The sequence below is a fragment of the Harpegnathos saltator genome, unplaced genomic scaffold, assembly GCF_003227715.2.
Source record: "Harpegnathos saltator strain DR-91 unplaced genomic scaffold, Hsal_v8.6 scaffold604, whole genome shotgun sequence".
In the NCBI taxonomy this organism is placed as follows: Eukaryota; Metazoa; Arthropoda; class Insecta; order Hymenoptera; family Formicidae; genus Harpegnathos; species Harpegnathos saltator.
In genome coordinates, this window is record NW_020230432.1 from 852,892 (window position 1) to 872,426 (window position 19,535).

The 19,535-nt window shown below is 50.7% G+C and overlaps 2 protein-coding genes across 5 annotated transcripts in view; one reads left to right on the forward strand and one right to left on the reverse strand.

The window, feature by feature from the left end:
* LOC105183296 (uncharacterized) overlaps nt 1-19,535 on the forward strand; it is a 104,466-nt gene that overhangs the window by 11,151 nt on the left and 73,780 nt on the right. The window lies entirely within an intron of this gene.
* The window catches only part of LOC105183295 (trichohyalin), a 42,997-nt gene continuing 25,865 nt past the window's right edge, over nt 2,404-19,535 (reverse strand). For 2 of the 4 annotated variants that reach the window (XM_025304362.1, XM_011141310.3), the window contains 4 exons: nt 8,782-9,014; nt 4,242-7,008; nt 3,401-3,557; nt 2,404-2,716 (listed from right to left, as the gene is read on the reverse strand). In XM_025304362.1, coding sequence (XP_025160147.1) covers nt 2,456-2,716; nt 3,401-3,557; nt 4,242-7,008; nt 8,782-9,014 — 3,418 coding nt within the window. In that variant the 3' untranslated portion in view covers nt 2,404-2,455. Of the gene's footprint in view, nt 2,717-3,400; nt 3,558-4,241; nt 7,009-8,781; nt 9,015-9,749; nt 9,769-10,019; nt 10,224-19,535 lie in introns of those variants that run through there. The other 2 variants (XM_011141311.3, XM_011141312.3) reach the window with 2 other exon arrangements.

The window sequence follows — 19,535 nt, forward strand, 5'->3', positions numbered from 1 at the left end:
AATCGACGCGAAATTATAATATTAAAACGTTTCGTTAGAACGTCTGACGTCGCGTCGCGATCGAATTTAATTCCGCGTTCGGCAAAAGCGATCGTCGGAGATCAACCCCTCGGCAAGTGCACGTCCGAATGCGAAAGTGACATTTCCAATTTCGTCGCGGTAACTCGCCATGGCAGTCGAATGCGCCCGCGATTGCGACTAGCACGACACGCGACGCATTACGCAAAGTGGTTGGCTCGCGTCAATAGTCCACTATTTGCTTTTGCCTTAGCGCGTGTCGAGACGCGAGGTGACGACTTCAGCCTCACAATGCGACTGATTGGACTGACGTTTGCGAGCTCTTAAGCGTTGAATGGCCTCGTTATCGGTCGCGGCGGATAAGGGCGAAAAATGCGAGCCGCCGCGAGAAAGAGAGGCGAGAGGGCCGCAGATAAACGCGACGCGACGAGCGGAAGTTTGGTCGTCGTTGAACGTTGTCGGCGATTATCGCGCGAATGCGCGAGTTACCGACGTGGAATCCCTCTCGCTGAGAGGAGACGCGCCATTCTCTTTGGAACTTCCGGCCGACGCGCATAGACTTGCGAACGAGCGTCATCGGCGAAAAATCGCCGTCGCGTTTCCTCGCGGAAAAATTTCTCGAGCGCTCGCCGTACTCGAACGCTTTAACTTTTAATATCGGATATCTCCTATGATTACGCGACACAAACTCACCGTCTCGTTCGATACGAAAGAAATTATAGATGTCATTGTTCTAAATTTCCCGCGCTGCGGCGTGCAGGTGCGAAAGTGAGCGCACCGTGTCGATGCGTCAATGTCATAGCGAGTTATCGAAAATTGATCAAGCTTTACATCCGTAACGAAGTTTGATCGTAGCGCGGGGGCGAGAAAACGCGGACAGGTGTTCTCTGGGGTTATACAAGTCCGCATAACTTTATTGCTCTTTGTTTTTCTCTCCCTCTCTATCTCCTTCTCTTTCTTTCTCTCTCTTTCTCTCTCTCTCTCTCTCTCTCTCTCTCTCTCTCTCTCTCTCTCTCTCTCTTTCTATCTCTTCTCTCTGCCTACGTTACATACATAAATATTCGTCGTTGCGTTACAGCGTATTAAAGTCTACCTTCTATATCACATATGATAAAAGCTGCAAAAAAGTATAACTCGACGCGTACGTACAAAAAAGAAAGCGTTTTACATTAATTAAACACGTGCTCACTTCGACACGACGCATTTAAATGTGCGATTAGTCGTACCGTGTGTCCGTGAGTGACGTCATGTTCTTCTTCGTTTCCTTTTTTTTTCCTTTTTATATATATATATATATATCTTTTTGTTAATAACTATACGCGAGGCAGTGCCAGAGTTGTTGGCTACCAATCGTAATTATTCAATTATCGATCCACGAGACATGTTATCGGTTTCAGAGATATTACTTGAGACAAATACTGCTTGCTACGCACTCTGAAAGTTGAAACTCTTAAATATCTCTTAAACTACGTTATTAATTACGCACTAAGCGTCCATCTAACACGCGCTATCGTTGAGACAAGCGGATAGAAAAATATTATTTTAGTTCGCGATTTTATTATAGTGAAATAATTATCTTATCTCTAGATACATAATACGTTATCTTATATATGTAAAATACATGCGATTCTCCTGTTACATGATACGTGATGCTACACGGTTATTCGGCGCGTCGAAAATAATTCAACATATGAAATTTATTTGGTTAGTCGTAATCTTCGCCCTTTGCTCTCGGATTGTTCTCCTTCGGGACGTATTCGTACGAGAGATCGTTTCAATTGAGAAATTACAAGTAATTATGTCGCTGCATGTGAACGTTCACTCGTATTATTAGGCGCGCTTTATTTCACTCGATTCGGTCGTTCTCTGTCAACTTATGCTCAGGCCGAGCAACGTGAAAGATAAAGCGATGCCATTGTTTCCATAAACCCGTATGATTTACGGCTCTCGCGCCGTAAAAATGATCTCCACATCGCGCGTATATTTTTCTATAATTTCTCCCGTTGATCTTTTTCTAGTTTATTAAAAACTAACGTCAATATATATCGTGGCTAGCAACAGTATCAAAATCGCTCGTTCCGCAAACATCCGTAGTCTGCTTACCGAGCTCTCCCATCCAGCGACACAAATATTTGTACGGAGCTGAGGCAGAAGTCACATACACACAACACGCGCACGAATTGATTCGCAGTAACACGAAACTTTCTGTGCGATCTTTCGTCAGTGTCGGAGACAATGTCGGAGACAGTGTCGTCAGTGTACGGCGAAGATCTGTTTATCTATCTATCGCATATACATCATACATACAGACACACGCTCTCTCTCTCTCTCTCTCTCTCTCTCTCTCTCTCTCTCTCTCTCTCTCTCTCTCTCTCTCTCTCTCTCTCTCTCTCTCTCTCTCTTCGTCTCTTGCGAGGCAAAGGGCTAATCTTACATATCATGGGTTCTCTGCGGCGGCGTAGAACTTCATGACTTCCTGTCTGGCAGCTTCCGTGACGGAACGCCTGCACGGGTTAGAGTCCCAATTAACTCCAGGACAGCCCATTGATTCGAAACAGTTGGTGAGACGATTGTTGTTGCGCGAGCAACACTGAACTACCGCCCAGATGCACGGTCCAGGACTCTGGACGGGTGGTCTCGTAGTTGGTGGCGCAGGGAAACTCGCAGCTTGCACACCCTCACGATTCGGACTGATACCCTGAAAATAGTTGGTCCGATTAGAAAGTCCGCGATTTTCGCGGTTTGAAACACAAACGATCGTAAGAAGATCGCAATAGGAAATACTCGAGTTATGTTTAGAATGTCATCGAGGTACGAATTCGACGCGTAGGAAGTGTCACGAGGAATCACAGAGATAACTCTCCGCAAATTTTGCGTATAAATTTTATACGAAAACGTTATTTTACGTCGCATTTGGCGCACGTGTCGCCTCTCTCCCCCCCCCCCTCCCCTCCTGTCTTTCTCTCGTGAGACCTCTCCTACGATTATTTATATCATCACTTTCAGCGAAAATATCGCGAGGAGATGACGAAGAGAGAGAGAGAGAGAGAGAGAGAGAGAGAGAGAGAGAGAGAGAGAGAGAGAGAGAGAGACAGGGAGGAGGTAGCGACGGCGCTGCTCAGCGCTCGGTCAATTAAGCGGAACAAAGCGGCGCGGTCGGGGTCGAGAGGTCGATGGGGCGCGCAGCCCCTCCGTGCGGAAAGCCGCCGCAACTTTCACCGCGATGTTAACGAAGCATGCACGGTTCGGTAGCGCGAGACAATCGGCCAGCTCGCGGATCGGATTCGCCGTGAACAAACCGTCGATGGATAGCCGGCGGTGAGAGCTCGGACTGCCGGCTAGAGTGAGACCAAGTGTTTTGACAGACAAATGAAGGACTCACCGCGAACTCGATCTCGTTCTCGAAGCTACCCCTCGATAGCAGCGACGGTGAACTGGAGCCGCCCGCGCCGGGGCGAACTATTATCCTTGCGCTCACCGGCAATGCGTGTAGCCTAGCTATCTCCTGTTGTCTCCGCTGATCAGTCATCTGCTGTATCCTGCGATGTAAATTGGAAGGCTTGTTTCGTCATTTATTCTCATTTCATGAGCAGCGAAAGTTGATAGGAGCAGGTAGAGGCGTAGTGAACTCTTTTGCCGTCGACACGCTAAGGGTCTCTTTGATCATGCTCGCGCGTGGTCTCTCACGCGGTCGACATGGCTGCTGTCGGCTTGAGATTTCACGCGAATGGCGAAATATCTCATACTCCGCGAACAGAGCGTGTTGAATTAGTCGGATGAGAAACACGGTAATGATAGCTTTCGGCTTGAAATGCAACAGGCGTTCGCGTGACAAAGACGAAAACGTTAACAATCCTAATAGAGTAGAGGAACAAAGTGAAGAAATCAAGTGAGCGGGTCCCGTCGTCGTGTTAACTCGCGTTCCTTCGTCATCGTTTCGCCGTTCTCTGCCCACTTCGCGCGTTCGCGCTCGCGCGAGGATTTATGTCACGACGGTGGTACAATCGACCCCCGACGATGAAGTAATCGTACGTCCCGGCAATAAGGGAGCAAAAGTGGAGCAGAAACAGACGAGCGGGACGTTAGCGGTAACGAGCATTGATAGTGGCGCGAGTAAAGTTGGTTGGCACGTCGCCAAGCGAGCGAGCAACCAGTTCTCAACGGTTGGAAACTTCGGTTTCTCGAAGTGCCGCCGTTTTCTTCAGGACTGCTCCTGTCCTTACCTGCTCTCTTCTTCTTGCCGTCGTCTCTCGGCCTCCAATCGGGCCCTCTCTTGCTGCCTCTGCCTCTCCGCCAGCCGCCTGGCGTCGTCTCGCACTAAATAACTCGGAATCGGTCGGCTGTCCTGTATCCTTCTGTGCTCCTCCAAACGAGGGTCCTGATCGGGCGACCTCGCGGCTTCCGGCTGTCTCGTTCGTTCAACGGTTCGACCTCCACCCCAGCCGCGTTCCCTCAGCGTCTCCTGCCTCCGTCTCTCCTCTTGCACCCTCGCCGCTTCCAGACGCTTCCTTCCTTCCTCATACCTTCTGGACTGCTCCCTCCTCGCATCCTCCTCTCTTCTGGCCGCCTCCTTCCACCGTTCCTCTTGCAGCCTCCTCGCCTCTTCGTCCTGCTGTCGCCTGGCGAGTTCCTTCCGTCGCTCTTCCGCCTCGTACCTCTGCTGCCGTTCCCTCGCCAGTCGCCTCGCCTCCTGCCTCCTCCTGACTTCCTCCAGCGAGCTTCGCGGATCGATATTCGTCGGCGCCCATGGGCCGCGTCTTTTCGCCGCTGCTGGATCAAAGTGGCTGCTGCGTTGCCTGGCCTCCTCGATCAGTCTCCTCTTGTCGAACAATTCGCGAGCGATCGACTGATTGCTCTGCGGCGGCACGTTCAGCGGCCGTTTCCTCCTCAGGTAATCCTGAAGCCGAAGCTCATCATCCTGTTGTCGCCTGCGCTCCTCCTCTGTTTGTCCGCGATACTCGTCGTCGTTTCTGTCCGCGTTTGTTCGATTCACGTTGATAGGTCGATTCCGCGCTATGTATTCTCGCAGCTTCTGCTCTCGCCGTCTCTCTTCCTCTTGCGTGCGCCTCTCTCGGTCCCAGTCGCGTCGTTCCAGTTCATTCGGGTGTCCCGAGCGCATCAGGTTCGCCGGCATCTCGCTTTTCTTCGGATCCTGTTGTCGCCTCTTTTCGTCCTCTTGCCGTTGCCTCTCCTCCGACGACCATTGCCTGCGACGTTCCTCCTCCAGTCCTCTTCTCGCGTCTTCTTCGGATAGATTTCTCGCGGGACCTCTTTGACTCGTTCGCCTTCTCTCCTCTTCCTCTTTCCGTCGCTGCGCTTCTTGCTGCGATCTGTACTGTTCTTGTCTCCTCCTCCCTTCGTCCTGCGAGCGTCTCCGCTCTTCTTCCGTTCTTTTTCTCGCTTCTTCGTCGCTCACCGGTGTTGTAAATCCTGACCTTCTCGCGTTTTCCTCGTGCAGTCGTCGTCTTTGCTCTTCCTCTTCCCGCTTCCTATGCTCTTCTTCGTCCTGCATCCGATTGCGTGCCGCCTCTTGCTGTCTTCGTCGCTCCTCTAATTGCTGCCGTTGCGTCTCCTCGTCGTCCGCGCGTCGAGGTGCTGAGGTATCGTCTATCCGTCTGCGATACTCCTCGTACTGTTTCCTCCGCATCTCGTCCCTCCTTCTCTCCTCTTCCTCTTGCCATCTGCCCGGCGTCCTACGGTTACCCTGTTGCACTCGTCGCAACCGCTCTTCTTCCTCTCTTCGTCTCTGCTCCAGCATCCGCTCGTATTGCCGCCTGATATGCTCGACTTCGGAATTCGACTCGCGTTGTCGCTCGTCGCGTTTCCCTGGATCCTGGTGATATCGCATTTCGTGCTGCCTGCGACGCTCGTTGACGGTCTGCAGCTCGTCGCTGGACACGACGCCCTCGTCCTCGCCGAAGCCCCAATCGATTCGCCACTTCGCACGCTTCCGCTCGTCGCCCGCAAATCCCTCGGTATTTGCCTCGGCGAGCCACAGCAACCGTCGACCGCGACTGCTGCTATCATCATCCGACGAAACGGTCTTTCGCCTCGCGTTAGCTTCCTCGTGGTCTCTCATTGCGGCACTGTCCGACAGCTTCCGCGAGTTCCCCCGGCGGGCCCTCGATCTCGACGCGGTCTCGCCCAGATCTCCCCGGACCGGTAACTCGTCCGACCGACGGTCGTTCAGGTAGTGAGCATTGAGAACGGGATCGATGTCGCCTCTGTTCAATTTCCTCCTCTTCGCGGCGAGCTCCTCCATTTTCCAGATTCTGAACAACTCGTCCACCGCCTCGTAATTCTCCTCGTCCTCGACCTCGTCGACGGAAGCGTGCTCGAGATCCACTATCATGGACGACACGTTCAGCAACAGCCCGGCCGGCACATTCGCTTCCTCCTTGCCGGACGTATCTATCGATCTCTTCGTCTTGTGGGACCACGCGGCGAGGCCCTCGCATCCAACCTGTAGCTCCGGCACGCCGCCGACGCCGAAGGCGTCCCTGTTGACCGGCGTCTCGGTTCGTTGCTCCTCGAAGAAGTTCGATTGCCTGTGAAGGGTCTTCGGACTGATCGTTGACTTAATCGCCTCCGTCGTCTTCGTCTTCGTCGAGCTCACGCGTTCGACCTTCTTCGGGGCTTTGCTCTTGTTCCTTGCCGGCAGTCCCGCGGAGGGCGTGGTGGTGGTGGGCAACAGGGCCTTCTCTTTTGACAGGTCCAGCTTGTATATCTCCACCGAGCCCGGGCCTTGATCCTGGAACGTGTCGTCCGCTACAAAGGGATCGTCCGGCTCTGAAAGAGGCACCTCGCGCGGAAGCGTTTCCGGCATCCCGCCGTAATCGACTTTGTCGGCCGCGAATTCCGAGCCGCCGATTTTCAGCAGCCATGTCTGCCAGCTTGAAGCTAGGGAGTTTTGCTTTGACAAGGCGATGTCCTTCACGGGCTCTTCCGAGGGAGAATTTCGCTCGGCGTTGAGAGATGGGCCGGCTGGATCTGTGGGAAATGTGGGCGTAGTTCGGTTTCCTCCGATGGAAAATATAACGTAAATATTATGCGGCGAGGACAGAGAGGGTGACATTTTCACGGAATACACGTAATTTCATGATATATCAATTATTATTTTGCCGCGTACTCACGTACGTGGAACGGCGTACTGCGCCCCACGAGGCTATATAGGTGCAATCGAACGTGTAAGCAACGTCAGAGTTTCTTGAGAAATGATCTTTTCGATTCACGGTGAGTCGCACGCATGCACGTGCATGCATATGTCCGCGTCCCCGTCGCTACGAATATTGCGAATATCTAAGATCTTGAAGAACGCGGAACTTTTCCGAGATATGCGCAAGGTGAGTAATTGCAGCGCACAGGAAGTTATACGAACTTCGTATTGGATTTGAAAAATTCGAAGTCGACTCGATATCGATGCACGCGGTGATGCACGCGCGCGCGCGCGATATCGAAGGTAAATTGGCTACCACAGCTCGCGGAATCAGACGCTATTGAGCAAAATTTCTGTCTCATATAAATGAGAGATACATGCGGGGGGAGGGGGGGAGGATCGATATTAACAATTTTCACACACGAACGCGCGGCTTTCGTTCGAAGCCTCGATTTCAATTTAATCCACGGAACGAGATTCTTCTTCAAAAGATATTTAATAACGATCTCGTGCGCGCGCGACTAGAACTAATCTAGTCGCGCGCGCAAACTGGCGACGTGAGTAATGTGGACTTCAATTTATTGCCCCGAAATTCTTGCGTGCCCCGTTATAATGTATAAAGCAGTCACCGTTACCCGGGGAAATATAGAGATCTCCCATTATTGCGTGCCGTAAATAATAGTACCACCGCTACTACCATTCGTCGTCTCGCGTCAGCAAGTAAGAAACTCGGGAAAATTATTATTTTTGCTTAATCAACTGATTTCGCTAATAAGACCATCCGTTTGCTTCTTTCCAAATATTCTCTTCTCGCGGAAAATCGCGAGAGGAATAATATTCTCGCGAAATTTTATCTGCGTCGAAACAATGTAACGTGTCAACACGGATCTACAGAATTTCTGTTACATAGAGGACACAAATCGAATTTCGGATTTTATTATCGCGGTGCGAATGTGGCATGTTCAATTATAAAATGAAAGCGGCCGCGTTTGGGGCTGAATGCGTGTCGGAAATGCGATCTTTTATCAGTCGTGGGCGGTACTCGCTCGATATTGGAATTGCACGAAGACGACCGAGGAGACCTTGATTAATCAGGAAAGCCGGGGGAAAAGCCGGCGAACGGATTTCCACCGGTTAGGCCGAGCGACGCGCTTCGTCGCGACGCGCCTATTCCGTCTCCATTAGACGAGGCGGGCCGACAGAATTAAATCGCTGACGTAACTGAAGAACCGCTCGAACTAGAGCGCTGTGTACGTACCTCTAACGACCAGACCGAACCGCCACGTACAACAGATTATTTCTCCTTCTAAATTTTCGCCTCGTATCGACGTGTGCTCGCGTGCGTGTGCTTATTTGAGAAGATGGAGGGAGGGAGAGAGAGAGCAAGAGAGAGAGAGAGAGAGAGAGAGAGAGAGAGAGAGAGAGAGAGAGAGAGAGAGAGAGCAAGAGAAAGAGGAAACGAGGATCTGCGCAGTATTAAAGACACACATAATCAAGTCTTCGCGTCGAACCCTTCTCCATCAGTAGCGCGAGTAATCTCGTTTTTTCTGAAGATTGACAGGCACAATACGGTGATTTATTCGTCCGAGCGGGCGGATCAGACTTACCCTCCGAAATCGACCTTTGCGAGCCGATCCAAAGGTCGAGCGGTTGATCCTTGGCCTGATCGCGATCCCTCCAGTCGTCCTGGTCCTGTTGAACCTCGTGGCTGCTTGGGGACGCGGGGGAGTATTGATCGTGGGAGATGCGAAGGGGTCGCGGGGTGACTGCTCCTACCACACCCGCCGCCACCGCCAGCCAGACCGTGGCAAGAGCCACTGTCACCCCTGGCTGCATCCTTCTGCAATCAAACGGGTGTTCCTCGTTATTCCATCGCACTCCGGATCTCCGTAGTGAGTACCGACTTGGTTGGCTCGCATTACATTAGAACGAAGTCACCCTTTCATATATCCCTTAACCCTTCGCTGCACCTGCACGCCTCGTGATTCTCCGTCTCCACACAGTCGGAAAATGTATAGACGAGGGGATAAACATCTTTTGCATATATCGAAGTAATCTAAAATAATCGGGAAATCTATTTGGGCGCTTTTAATGTTTGAGAAATCACTCCTGATATTCTAACGTATTCATCTGACAAAAGCAACGCTCTCGAATTTGCAAAGTGTACATGTGTCTCACGGTTTATCTTGCATTCTCACGATAGAAACATTAAGCAGACCTAATTCCTCTGTTAGCCTTTGATCGCGACAGTCATACACTTTCTTTTCGTGTATGAAACACACAACAAGCGATCCTGTTTCAGTCATCTCGTATTTTAAAAACTTACATACGATATCGCCTGCAGCTCGAGAATTAGACACTCGCGTGCGAAGCTCTAAATGCACGGCTGTAATACGGACTGTTAGGTCACCAGCGAAATGAGCCCCCTAATTCAGGACATGTTCCGAGGACTCGGCTACCCGAGTCGGGCAAACTCGACGGCACTAACGCGCGTACAAGCACATACCAAACAGCATCACTCTCAGGTTCTACCGCGAAAAATAACGTATTCACTTTTATTCACTGTAACAAGCACCTAGCACGCGAATCCTTCTATCCCCAAAGGAAAAGCCAGCACGGCCGACTCTTTGAATCTCAGATACGACCTCTCGCACCCCGGTGTCTCTACCCTGGCATCCTTCAAAGGATGGATCCGTCGCTTTGCCGTGAAAGATGAAAGCGCGAGGCTGCCTATCGGCCGTGTGACTCTCGAACGATACTTCAAGTAGCTCTCTTTCCCCCTCCCTCCTTCTCTCTCTCTCTCTCTCTCTCTCTCTCTCTCTCTCTCTCTCTCTCCGTCTCTCACCTCTTTCGCTCTCCTCTCTTGCTCTCTCCTTTTCTCTCTCTGATTTTTGGATCCAGCTCCCTACTCGCGAATCTGCCGGCACTTTGCGAGCGACACTTGGAGCGCACCTCTCTCAACGAAGCGTAGCGAAAGGACGAGCGGACAGAGAGACGACGAGAGGCAGCAACGAGCAGAGAGTAGAGGACTCGGTATCAACGGCGGATCGAGTGATCTTGACACACTGCCCGCGTCAAGCCGAAGTGGCTAAACTTAATACCGCGGCGAAGGCGAGGAAGGCAGCTCGTAGCATCAACTCGCATGTACGATGCACCAATTGACTTCCGCCAACTGACGTCACGTTTCTCTCTTTTTCCTTCTCGCCCTCTCTCTCTCTCTCTCTCTCTCTCTCTCTCTCTCCCCCTCCCTCCCCCTCTCTCCCCCCTCTCTTTCTTCTCTCTTCGTTATCCCAGTCAAGTTGGCCGAAGGACCACCGGTAATTTCGAGCAATTGCTGCGGGCACGTCGGTGGCGGGTTTCTCCGTTATCCACGCGCGAATCCAACGTGACGTCATTCGCGCGAGGAATCGCGGGATTTTTCGATGGTGGTCCGCGCCGCGATTTTCTCCGTGATATAAAGTGGCGTTAAGCACGGAAAGTACATGACGGAAACTCTGCCGGTGGTTAGAGGCTGGAATTCACTTTACAGACTTCCTACTTTCTGCTGATAACCTATCGGTAACCCGCTGATAAGAAGCCCTGGCGATGATGATGCAGGTCTAAGCAGATCTCTCGCAGAAAAACAAACTGTCAACCGTGCGTGAGGAGTAGCCTTGAGTAACTCTGGCTTAATCACTCTCACTCGTATAGATATCATTTGAGGGCCAAAAGAAAAAAAAAAAGAAGTCGAGGAGTTTTGATCTCGGCACGAGCTGCGAAAGTTCTTTAATTAAACGTGAGAAAAGTAATCGTGTGCCAAGCACGATCCGCGCGAAACTTCTTTCGCTACGCGCGAGTGACAACGCGAGCCGCAACGATATTCTTCGGAAAGCGCTTCATAATCGAACTTAATGAGAAAAGATCACGAATATGTGCTCAGGTTTTATCATCGCTTCTGGCTAGTTAGCGCAGTTTATTCTTAGCTCCTCGTTCGGTGTCTGACGTCGAAAGGAAGCATGGTTGATTGGACACTGTATAATCGACTTTAATGCATCCACATCGTCAGGAAGTCAATTAGAGTAATCGAATTCCGTTTTTTCTCCCGTTCGACGTTCCAGCGACGTCGAGTGCGACACGGCTGCACGATGCAGGCGAGTAACGCGATTTTTCCTCTCGATACCGCGTTCCAAATCGTCGTGCACTATCGCATACCAGTCCGTGGAATTACGGGATTTTCTTTTCATCGCTCGCGATTGTACCGTATCTTAGCGGTAACGGCCGATTAAACCGAGCCAAGGCTCACGCGAGTACGCGCGCGCGCGCGGCTGAGAAAAGGACATACGATTTTAGCGCGAGTGAAGGCGCGGACGCGCGCGAACGAGAAAATATCTGTGCCGGTAAACGAGGATTTATTCGTCGCCGCGGGCGAACTCGCGATTTAGCGGCGAAATGAATTATTCGTCGTGTGATGCGAAACGCGTAATCGTAATATATTACCGTGTCGTATATCATCATTTTCGACAGTGGCGAAATAAAAACGGTAATCCGCCGATTATGCCCGGCGAATATGCAGATACGTATCTTTACATGTAACGGATATTCGTAGGGATTATCGTAAGGTAACGAGTCGGGAATGATGCCTGCCACGGAACGTCTTCTAATTGCTGAGTGTTGTAATGAACATGTAATGCTCGGTCGTGCGGCGGTCATGGAGTGGGGTGATTAATTAGTAATAGACTGTGCCTGTAATTAAATGATCGCGCAAACTCGTGTTCCGGGCGAGACCTGACGTTGTAAACTACAATTACGTTTAGCATGAAGTGGAATACATAGCGCGGCCCTGCCGAACTACTTCATTCGCATATGCGCATATTCATGCTCGGCCAATACCGCTCAACTTGTCTCATTGTGATATCCAGGCGAATATCCTCCAAAATCTACCGCGAAAAGAAGGTGAAAAAATTCGCGTACGTGAGATTTAATTTTGTCACATGGACCAGCGGCGGGGCCAGAAATTTTGCTCGACATTTCGCTGTATCTTAAGAAAGAGCTCGAGATGCGCTTGTAATTACATAATAAATTAGGCGCTACCTCCCCCTCCCTACGAGGACAATACTTGACTTTATCATGCAGTTACAAAATTATAAATGGCCACTTTTAGCGCTAAATATGGAACGTAAGCGCGCACTTAACTGACAAACAATTTATTTCCCCGAGCAAAACTAGCTCGCGGTGCTCTTGTGTTCGCATCTTTAATTACGGGGATGCTCGTGGCGTCGCGAACTTAATTGCACGAATTGTCCTAAACAAGGCACGGATTAAAGTTCCACCGATAGTCGGCGAGACGTGCGAGTTTCGTTCCCGCGTCTCCTTCCTTCTGCTCGCGGCTCTTCACCCCAATCTCACCCTCACTGCCTCTCTCTCTCTCTCTCTCTCTCTCTCTCTCTCTCTCGCTCTATTTCTCTTATTCGCCATATCTCCGTCTCTTTTCTATTCATCTCGCGCGGCCGGAGGCAACGGAGCGGGACACGACAGGATGAACTTTCCTTTCGCGTCTAACTCCGCGGAAGATCGTTACAGTCGCCTATTCGATCGCGAAACGCGGTCAGTGTTAGGAATGAAATTCGCAGCTCGATCCCGGAGAAGACGAGAACCATACATAAGTATCTGCGGCTACGATTTTTGGTTCAGCGTCGCGCTGAGATCGCCGCGAGTCGTTCGCAATCGACTTAATGAGATGTATACGTAGATACACGGAATGAATGCAAATGCTGTAGATATATATTTTTTCGTACATTTTTCGTATTTCCTCGTAATATGAAAATGAACCGCATTGTACTCTTCTGCCCCCGTTCTTCCCGCCGCGCCGGCACTGTCGCCCGCGTTCCTTTCATCCCTATTGTACTTGTAACCGTGATGTACAGAACGTCTCGGGGAACGTCTAACTGGGCGCTTTTACGTCCGCGGATTCTTTGGACAATTTGGAGTCGATTTTACTCTCCGTTTAATTTCAAGAGGAAACTTTAGCTCCATAATCCAAGACCCACTCACGGGAACTCTAGAGTCGGAATTTTTATTCCGCACTCACCTTGCAAGTTCTATCGTTCTTCAAGTTCGAAATGAAATTTGCGGAATTCATATCAGAGGCGGAATTTCGAGGCAGGTTTAATGTAATCGGAAATTGAAAACTCGCATCGCGCGTGAGCGATAATCTCCCTCGACAGTCTCGTCGCAGCGGGAGAGAGAATCGATTCTTCGACAATTGACAAAAGATTTGATAAATAAAAAGCATTTTTTGTTTTTCTTTTTCTCTATAAATCCGTGAAAATCGGATGCGCTGTTGCCTCGCTGGGAACCTCGTAGCTACAGCGGATAGCGGCGAATTCCGACTCGCCGATTTCGCCGGAAACGCGCGCGATTCGCGCGCGTCGCGAAACCGCTCTTCGTAAACCGTCGGAAAAACGATCGCCCGGGGATTTGGACGGGCGACGAGACAGCTGCGGGCGTTTATTATGCGGCGTGGAATCGGATTAGGATCGCGTTCGACAACGCGCCGCGCACGTATGTAGCTCGCGTTCGATCGTGGCCGATAATAGCCAGCCGCACACTGGATCTCTCCAGAACGGCCGCTAAAAACGACCTTTGCTCACCGTATATACACGCGTACCGCTCACCCCCCTCTCCCCGCTCTCTTTAGAGCGAGCGGTCCGCTATCGATCGCGCGCCGGTTTCGGCCTGACTTTTTGCAGATAACGTATTGAAATATTGGAGCTTTACGCGCGAGTCCCCGGCGAGCGCACGCGAATGCACGCTCGATGTACGCTCGGAGATGTCCACACGTGGTCGAGAGAAACGAGATTTCTTTTAGCTCTTTCTTCCTCTCTATTAAACCCTCGCCTATCGCGAACGATTGCAACCGTCGAAACTCTAATAGTCCTCGTTGTATCTTTCACCACCCCCGTCGATCCGTAATGTATCGAAAGAGAGCGTTTGCGCCCGCGCCGCACCGCGCCGTCGCGCGCTATCGCGAGAGCCCGATACCGCTATGCATTTTAACGAACACGCGAGCTCGCGAGCGGCTGAAGCTGAGGTGGACGAGCAGCGGAATCATAAAAATACTTTTGACTCCTGATCCTGAATGCATCGAGCTGATAACGCACTTTCGCCCCGGAGGAAAAAAAGGAAACCTGTCTGTCGTTCGAGAACGAGCGTAGCTCGCAAGCAAGAGCGATCTCCCCGGCGAGACGGCGCGCGACGAGCAAAGGTCTCTTTGACTACAGTCGTTCGATCGAGACGCGTCTCTTCATCGGCGATCGGCGAAGTCGAGGAAAGCGGCGTTAGCGCATTAAAGTGGGCCGCATCGTGTACGGGCGCGTTGCGGTCGGAGGTTAATTGCGACTTAATGGGCGGCCTGCTTTCCATCATTACACTCGTTACTCAGCGCTACCGCGGCAGATTCCTTAGCGCAACGCGTGCCCTCGGAATGATTTATTTATACGAGCGACTCGCGCACACTTTCGACGGACGCAGACTCCCGTAAATTGACGCGTCGGTGGGTTTAGCGTTTCGCAACTAACGCCTTAATATTCCGCCGCGTAAATTCTATGCCTCCCTCTCTTTCGCGCGCGTATGTATGTATAGTTGAAGTATAAAGTTGATAAATACAGCACGCAAATATATTGCATCTCGGGAGGGGGGGGGGCACAGCGTCTCGCGCAGGATGGCGTCGGGATTTACGAGATTTGCGACGGAGTCGTTCGGTTTCGACGTAGCTTCTTGCACGTGCAGGGTCGTTTCGGAAGAGGTATATACCGGGAACAACGGCGGCAGCGGCGGCAGCGACGGCTACTACGGCCACGGCGACGAATATTCCGAAAGCAATTTGCATTTTTTCCTACCCGAGGAAAATTTCATCCGCGGCTTATTGCGGCTCGCTCCGGATCGCCGTGAGAGCTTTCCTCACTTGTGTTCTTGGGCGCTTAAGTTCTCGCGCTACTTAGAAAATCGCCTATAACTCTCCCCCCTTCTCTCTCTCTCTCTCTCTCCCTCTCTCTTCCTCAAATACTTATAATTCCACAGTCTCTCTTAGAGCTCCATATCGCGAGGGCGCCTGCTCTCATCCCGTGAGTAATGTTTATCGTTGCGCTCTCATGGCGAGCGAAGTTTGCGTACTCCTAGCGCGCGATAATCGGGCGGGAGATAATCGTCGCAGAAGTGTCTTTCTTTTCTCTTTTGCCGTTGTAACACGCGGCGATTGTTCGCGAGATAGCGGTAATCGGGAGTCGTGAGCGCGTGCGCATTTAATTATTATTATATCGCGACAGTAATCGGGCGAGGATGTTGCCGACTCGAGTATAACTCGATTGAAATAACGGATATACTTTCGTAATTGCCGGCTATACCGTCGCGCCTGGCGCTAATCCATTTCCTCCGCGACTAGTTGCCCGGAAAACCCGGCAGCAAATTATTTCCTGATCTAAGTGCTTCCACACTCCGCGCGCGCTCGGATTACGAACGCGCATCGATCTTACGTTAATTCCGCGCGCTAAATCGACGTCGGCTGAGAATGCGCGAGTTATCTCTGTGAAAGGTTCTCCCCCAGACAGAGAAATAGACTAGAGTCCTTTTCGCGCTGCGCACGTGTCAAGGGCAGGATATCGCGTCGGCGGGTTCTTCTTCCGCGACAGTCGGGCGCTTGAGATTTTTAACGAGTGTTTCGCGTTGTCGAACAGCCGGGACAGCTCGCACGGGGACAGACTGCATTGTGTATCGCCGCCGATCGATTAGCGCTCGTGCTAATTGAGGGGAAGCGGCTATCGAGCAAAAAGTGTCGGCTAATTAACGCGAGCGCCCGCATCGCCGCTAATCGGCGCAGCGGGCCGAGCCGCTAAATGCGATTACTTATTAATGCCGAGCGATTTGTAGCGCGGCTGTGCCAACGAGCGCCAAGGAGAGTAATGATCTCATTCATCTGATAATGTAATTGTGAAAGCCGCCGGGCAAATAAAGAATCGCGTTCCATCGTCACCCACGATTCCCTCGCTCCCCCCCTCTCTCTCTCTCTCCTCTTCTGCCGCCGTCGCGTAACCGTCGTGAGACGTTGTCCAGACCGCACTCTGCCAAATCAGCTTTAATTCAGGTCTCTTGTTTCATCGTCGAAAAAAGGGGACGCGGAGAGCGAAAGAAGGCGGATTAATTAAATCTCATGATGTTGCTACTTTTGGTATTGAAACCTGCGGGAAAAAATGTACATATTAAAATGTTAAAATTCCTGGAACGCACGTGCGCGCGTGTATCAGAGTTATATGGATGCGTAATGCGCGTAATAAGATAAGGACATATTGCACAGATTGTAGCAACATCTGCAAGTTGCACCGAGAGTACACGTGTTTGTGCGCAAACCGTTGTCTAATTGCTGGAAGTCAGTTTGGTCGTCGCCTGTCGAAGAGACGGTTGACTTACGTTATGTGCTCAGCATAACGTATGCCCTGTAGCGTTGCGTTCGTGCATGTGTGTGTGTGTGTGTGTGTGTGTGTGTATACGTGTGTACAAAGGATTTAATAAGCCCTTGTAAATATTAAACGTTAAATTTGTTGGTGCGCGAGGCGTCACTCGTAACGTGTCGAGATATAATATTATTGAAATTACAGTTATTCAAATATTAAAATGTCCAAACCGCTCAAGTATCGTGACATGAAAAATGCAAACAGAGGAACATCAAGCTCATAAATACGAAGGAGAATAAAATAACACCACCGCAGCGAATATTAAAATTTGCTGCTGCCGTAGGAGAAGCGGAGCGAACGTGCGTGAGTGATAAACGACGGGTCTTTATGTTATCAAGAACGAAATTCGATATACTTGAGAATCTTTCTGTCGCAGCGGTTTTGTTGCCTGAAAATCAACGATCGTGGTGAGACACAGGTTTATAGCGCAGCCGTTCGCTGCGCACAAGAAGAGAGAGAGAGAGAGAGAGAGAGAGAGAGAGAGAGAGAGAGAGAGAGAGAGAGAGAGAGCGTCTTCTTTTGATTTCCTTCGTCGGAGATTTTAATATCCGCCGACGCTTTTTTCTCGCTACCGAGCAGACATCCTTGGAAATTGCATCCCCGTGGAATGTGATAACGTGACGATCGTTTACAATCACCATGGCTGCACTCGCCGCGAACGTTAAGGATATACCGACGCAACATCGTTCTTTGTCGGAGCTCGGCTATATGTTTCTTGCTTTTAAGCAGCCGTTCCGTTGCAGACGACGCCTTAATCTAGATAAACTATCGGCAAATTGCACGGAAAATAGAGGGGATGCAGGAGGAAAGAAGAAAAAAGAGGAGATAGAAAATTTTATTGTACCTTCTATATGGAGGGAGAGGTAACAGAGGTACAAGAGTGGGAAGGAAAGAGAGGAGAATATCTGGACCCTTGATGAGATTCTATTCTTATCCCGCAGAAAGTTATATTAAACGTCAATGGCGCTATTGTCATTAGGGCTATTATACCTTCGAGTATTATATATCGCGACAGATTTGCACATTGTCATCCCCTCGGTCGATCCGTGACACCTACTCATTAAAATTCCCCGTATTCTTTCGCGATAATAATTACTTTTCTTTCACATGGATGAGATGACTCTTCCCCTTGGAAGAGAGTCCTCCGTTATCCCTTCCGCCGTAGTCTCGGCACGTTTCTTGAATATTAATTCAGACATTTTGTCCGCCGTGGCGAAAATAATAAGAGTCGAATTACGCGTGCAACTGATTTAGCGTTAAATATGCACTAAACGAGCAGCGGAATAATTAAGCAGCCGACGCATTTCGTAGCAACGTGTGCGCACGCGAGAGAAAGAGAGAGAGAGAGAGAGAGAGAGAGAGAGAGAGAGAGAGGAGGATGGAAGAGAGATGCCATCTCTACAATTTTCCAGTCCAACCTGACGTGTATGAAAGCGCAGCGGCGAAATCGTGCGAAAAGTCGCGAAGGTCGGTCGAACGTAACTAGCGGGAAAGGGTCTCCCAATTTCCGAGTCGAATCCCTATATTTTACGAGGTGTGTTCCGCAGCTCGAGACGAGACGAGACGAACCGGGACGAATGTGAGGCACAGGTCACACGCGTGGCTGGTGGTCGCAGAAATTTCCGGCGCGATTATAAATTAACACATTAGTATCGGAGGCTGGCAGGCGCGTCAACCCCGCGCCGCGCAGGTCGAGAGTGTCGAGCGGCGTTATCGCGTTAGTCGCGAGCGAGTGAACAAAATAATTAGAGCGACCCGGTATATGCGAGCCCGCGGAGCCAAGGGCCTATTTCGAACTAACCGGATAACCCCGCGGCCATTAATACCGGCGAGTCGGCGGTGGATGGCGCGATCCTGACACATGGGTGACGTTACGGCGAAGTCGCCGGTGACTTGCGACTTTTTCGACGTCAGCCTTAATTCTCCGCTTCCCTCCACGTCCTGCCGCCTCCACGTGCCGGAGATACACCCGTCAATAAGAGCCGAGGCTCAGCTTGACCGCTCGCTCCCGTGTCGTACGTCTTCATCTTTCAAGCTGACTTTTCACGCGGAGATCCGCGTTTTTCACCGGCGGCGTCCCTGCGAGCGGGGTGCCCTCCAATTTTTCTCTTTTCCCACCGCCGCGCGAGAGCGTGGGAATTTATCGCGTATTTATACGCCACTGTTTTATTTATACTTATACATATTTTTTGTATCTGATGTCTGTTGTATCTCTATATTTGTTTGTCTCTCTGTGCGCGGATCGTTAAATCTGTATTATCTATAATACTTTTCGAGCGGATTCATTTTTCAAAGCATATCGTCTCTCGAGAATTTACCGCCACAGCCAGTGCACGTAAAAGCACGATAAATCGCCCGAAGCCGGTCGATTAGCGAAATTGCACGGAAACGAGGAGTGCGTGACAATTACGCCTTGGCGCGTAACTTTTATCGCGCTCCTTACTTGCGCCCCTTATTAAGCGGCGGAGTATCGTTCGTTCGGCGAACAATCAAGCTTTACGTGTCCCGTGACGAAGCAAGGTGCGCCATTGTGCGTACGCCATCAATGGCTAATTGCTTTAATCGCTAATTACTTTAATGCGCGATAAGATTGAACGCCGCTCGCTGCGTCGCATCAAAACACGCCCGAGTGCATCGCGCAATCGTACGCAATCGCACGGCGCTACGTATCGCCGCTGAGAATAAAACGCGCGAGTTATCAAAGCCAAGGAGAAATATTATCGCGCCGGGACCAAGCAGGCCGCGTTTCCTCGTTTGATTGCTAAACGCACTCGAGACCGGCGAGATAAAACAAGCGCCGTTCGCGTTTGTCTCGACGTTAATGCAACTTTGATCGGCGAAAATGATAGAAGACAGAACGCCAGGAAGATTAAATC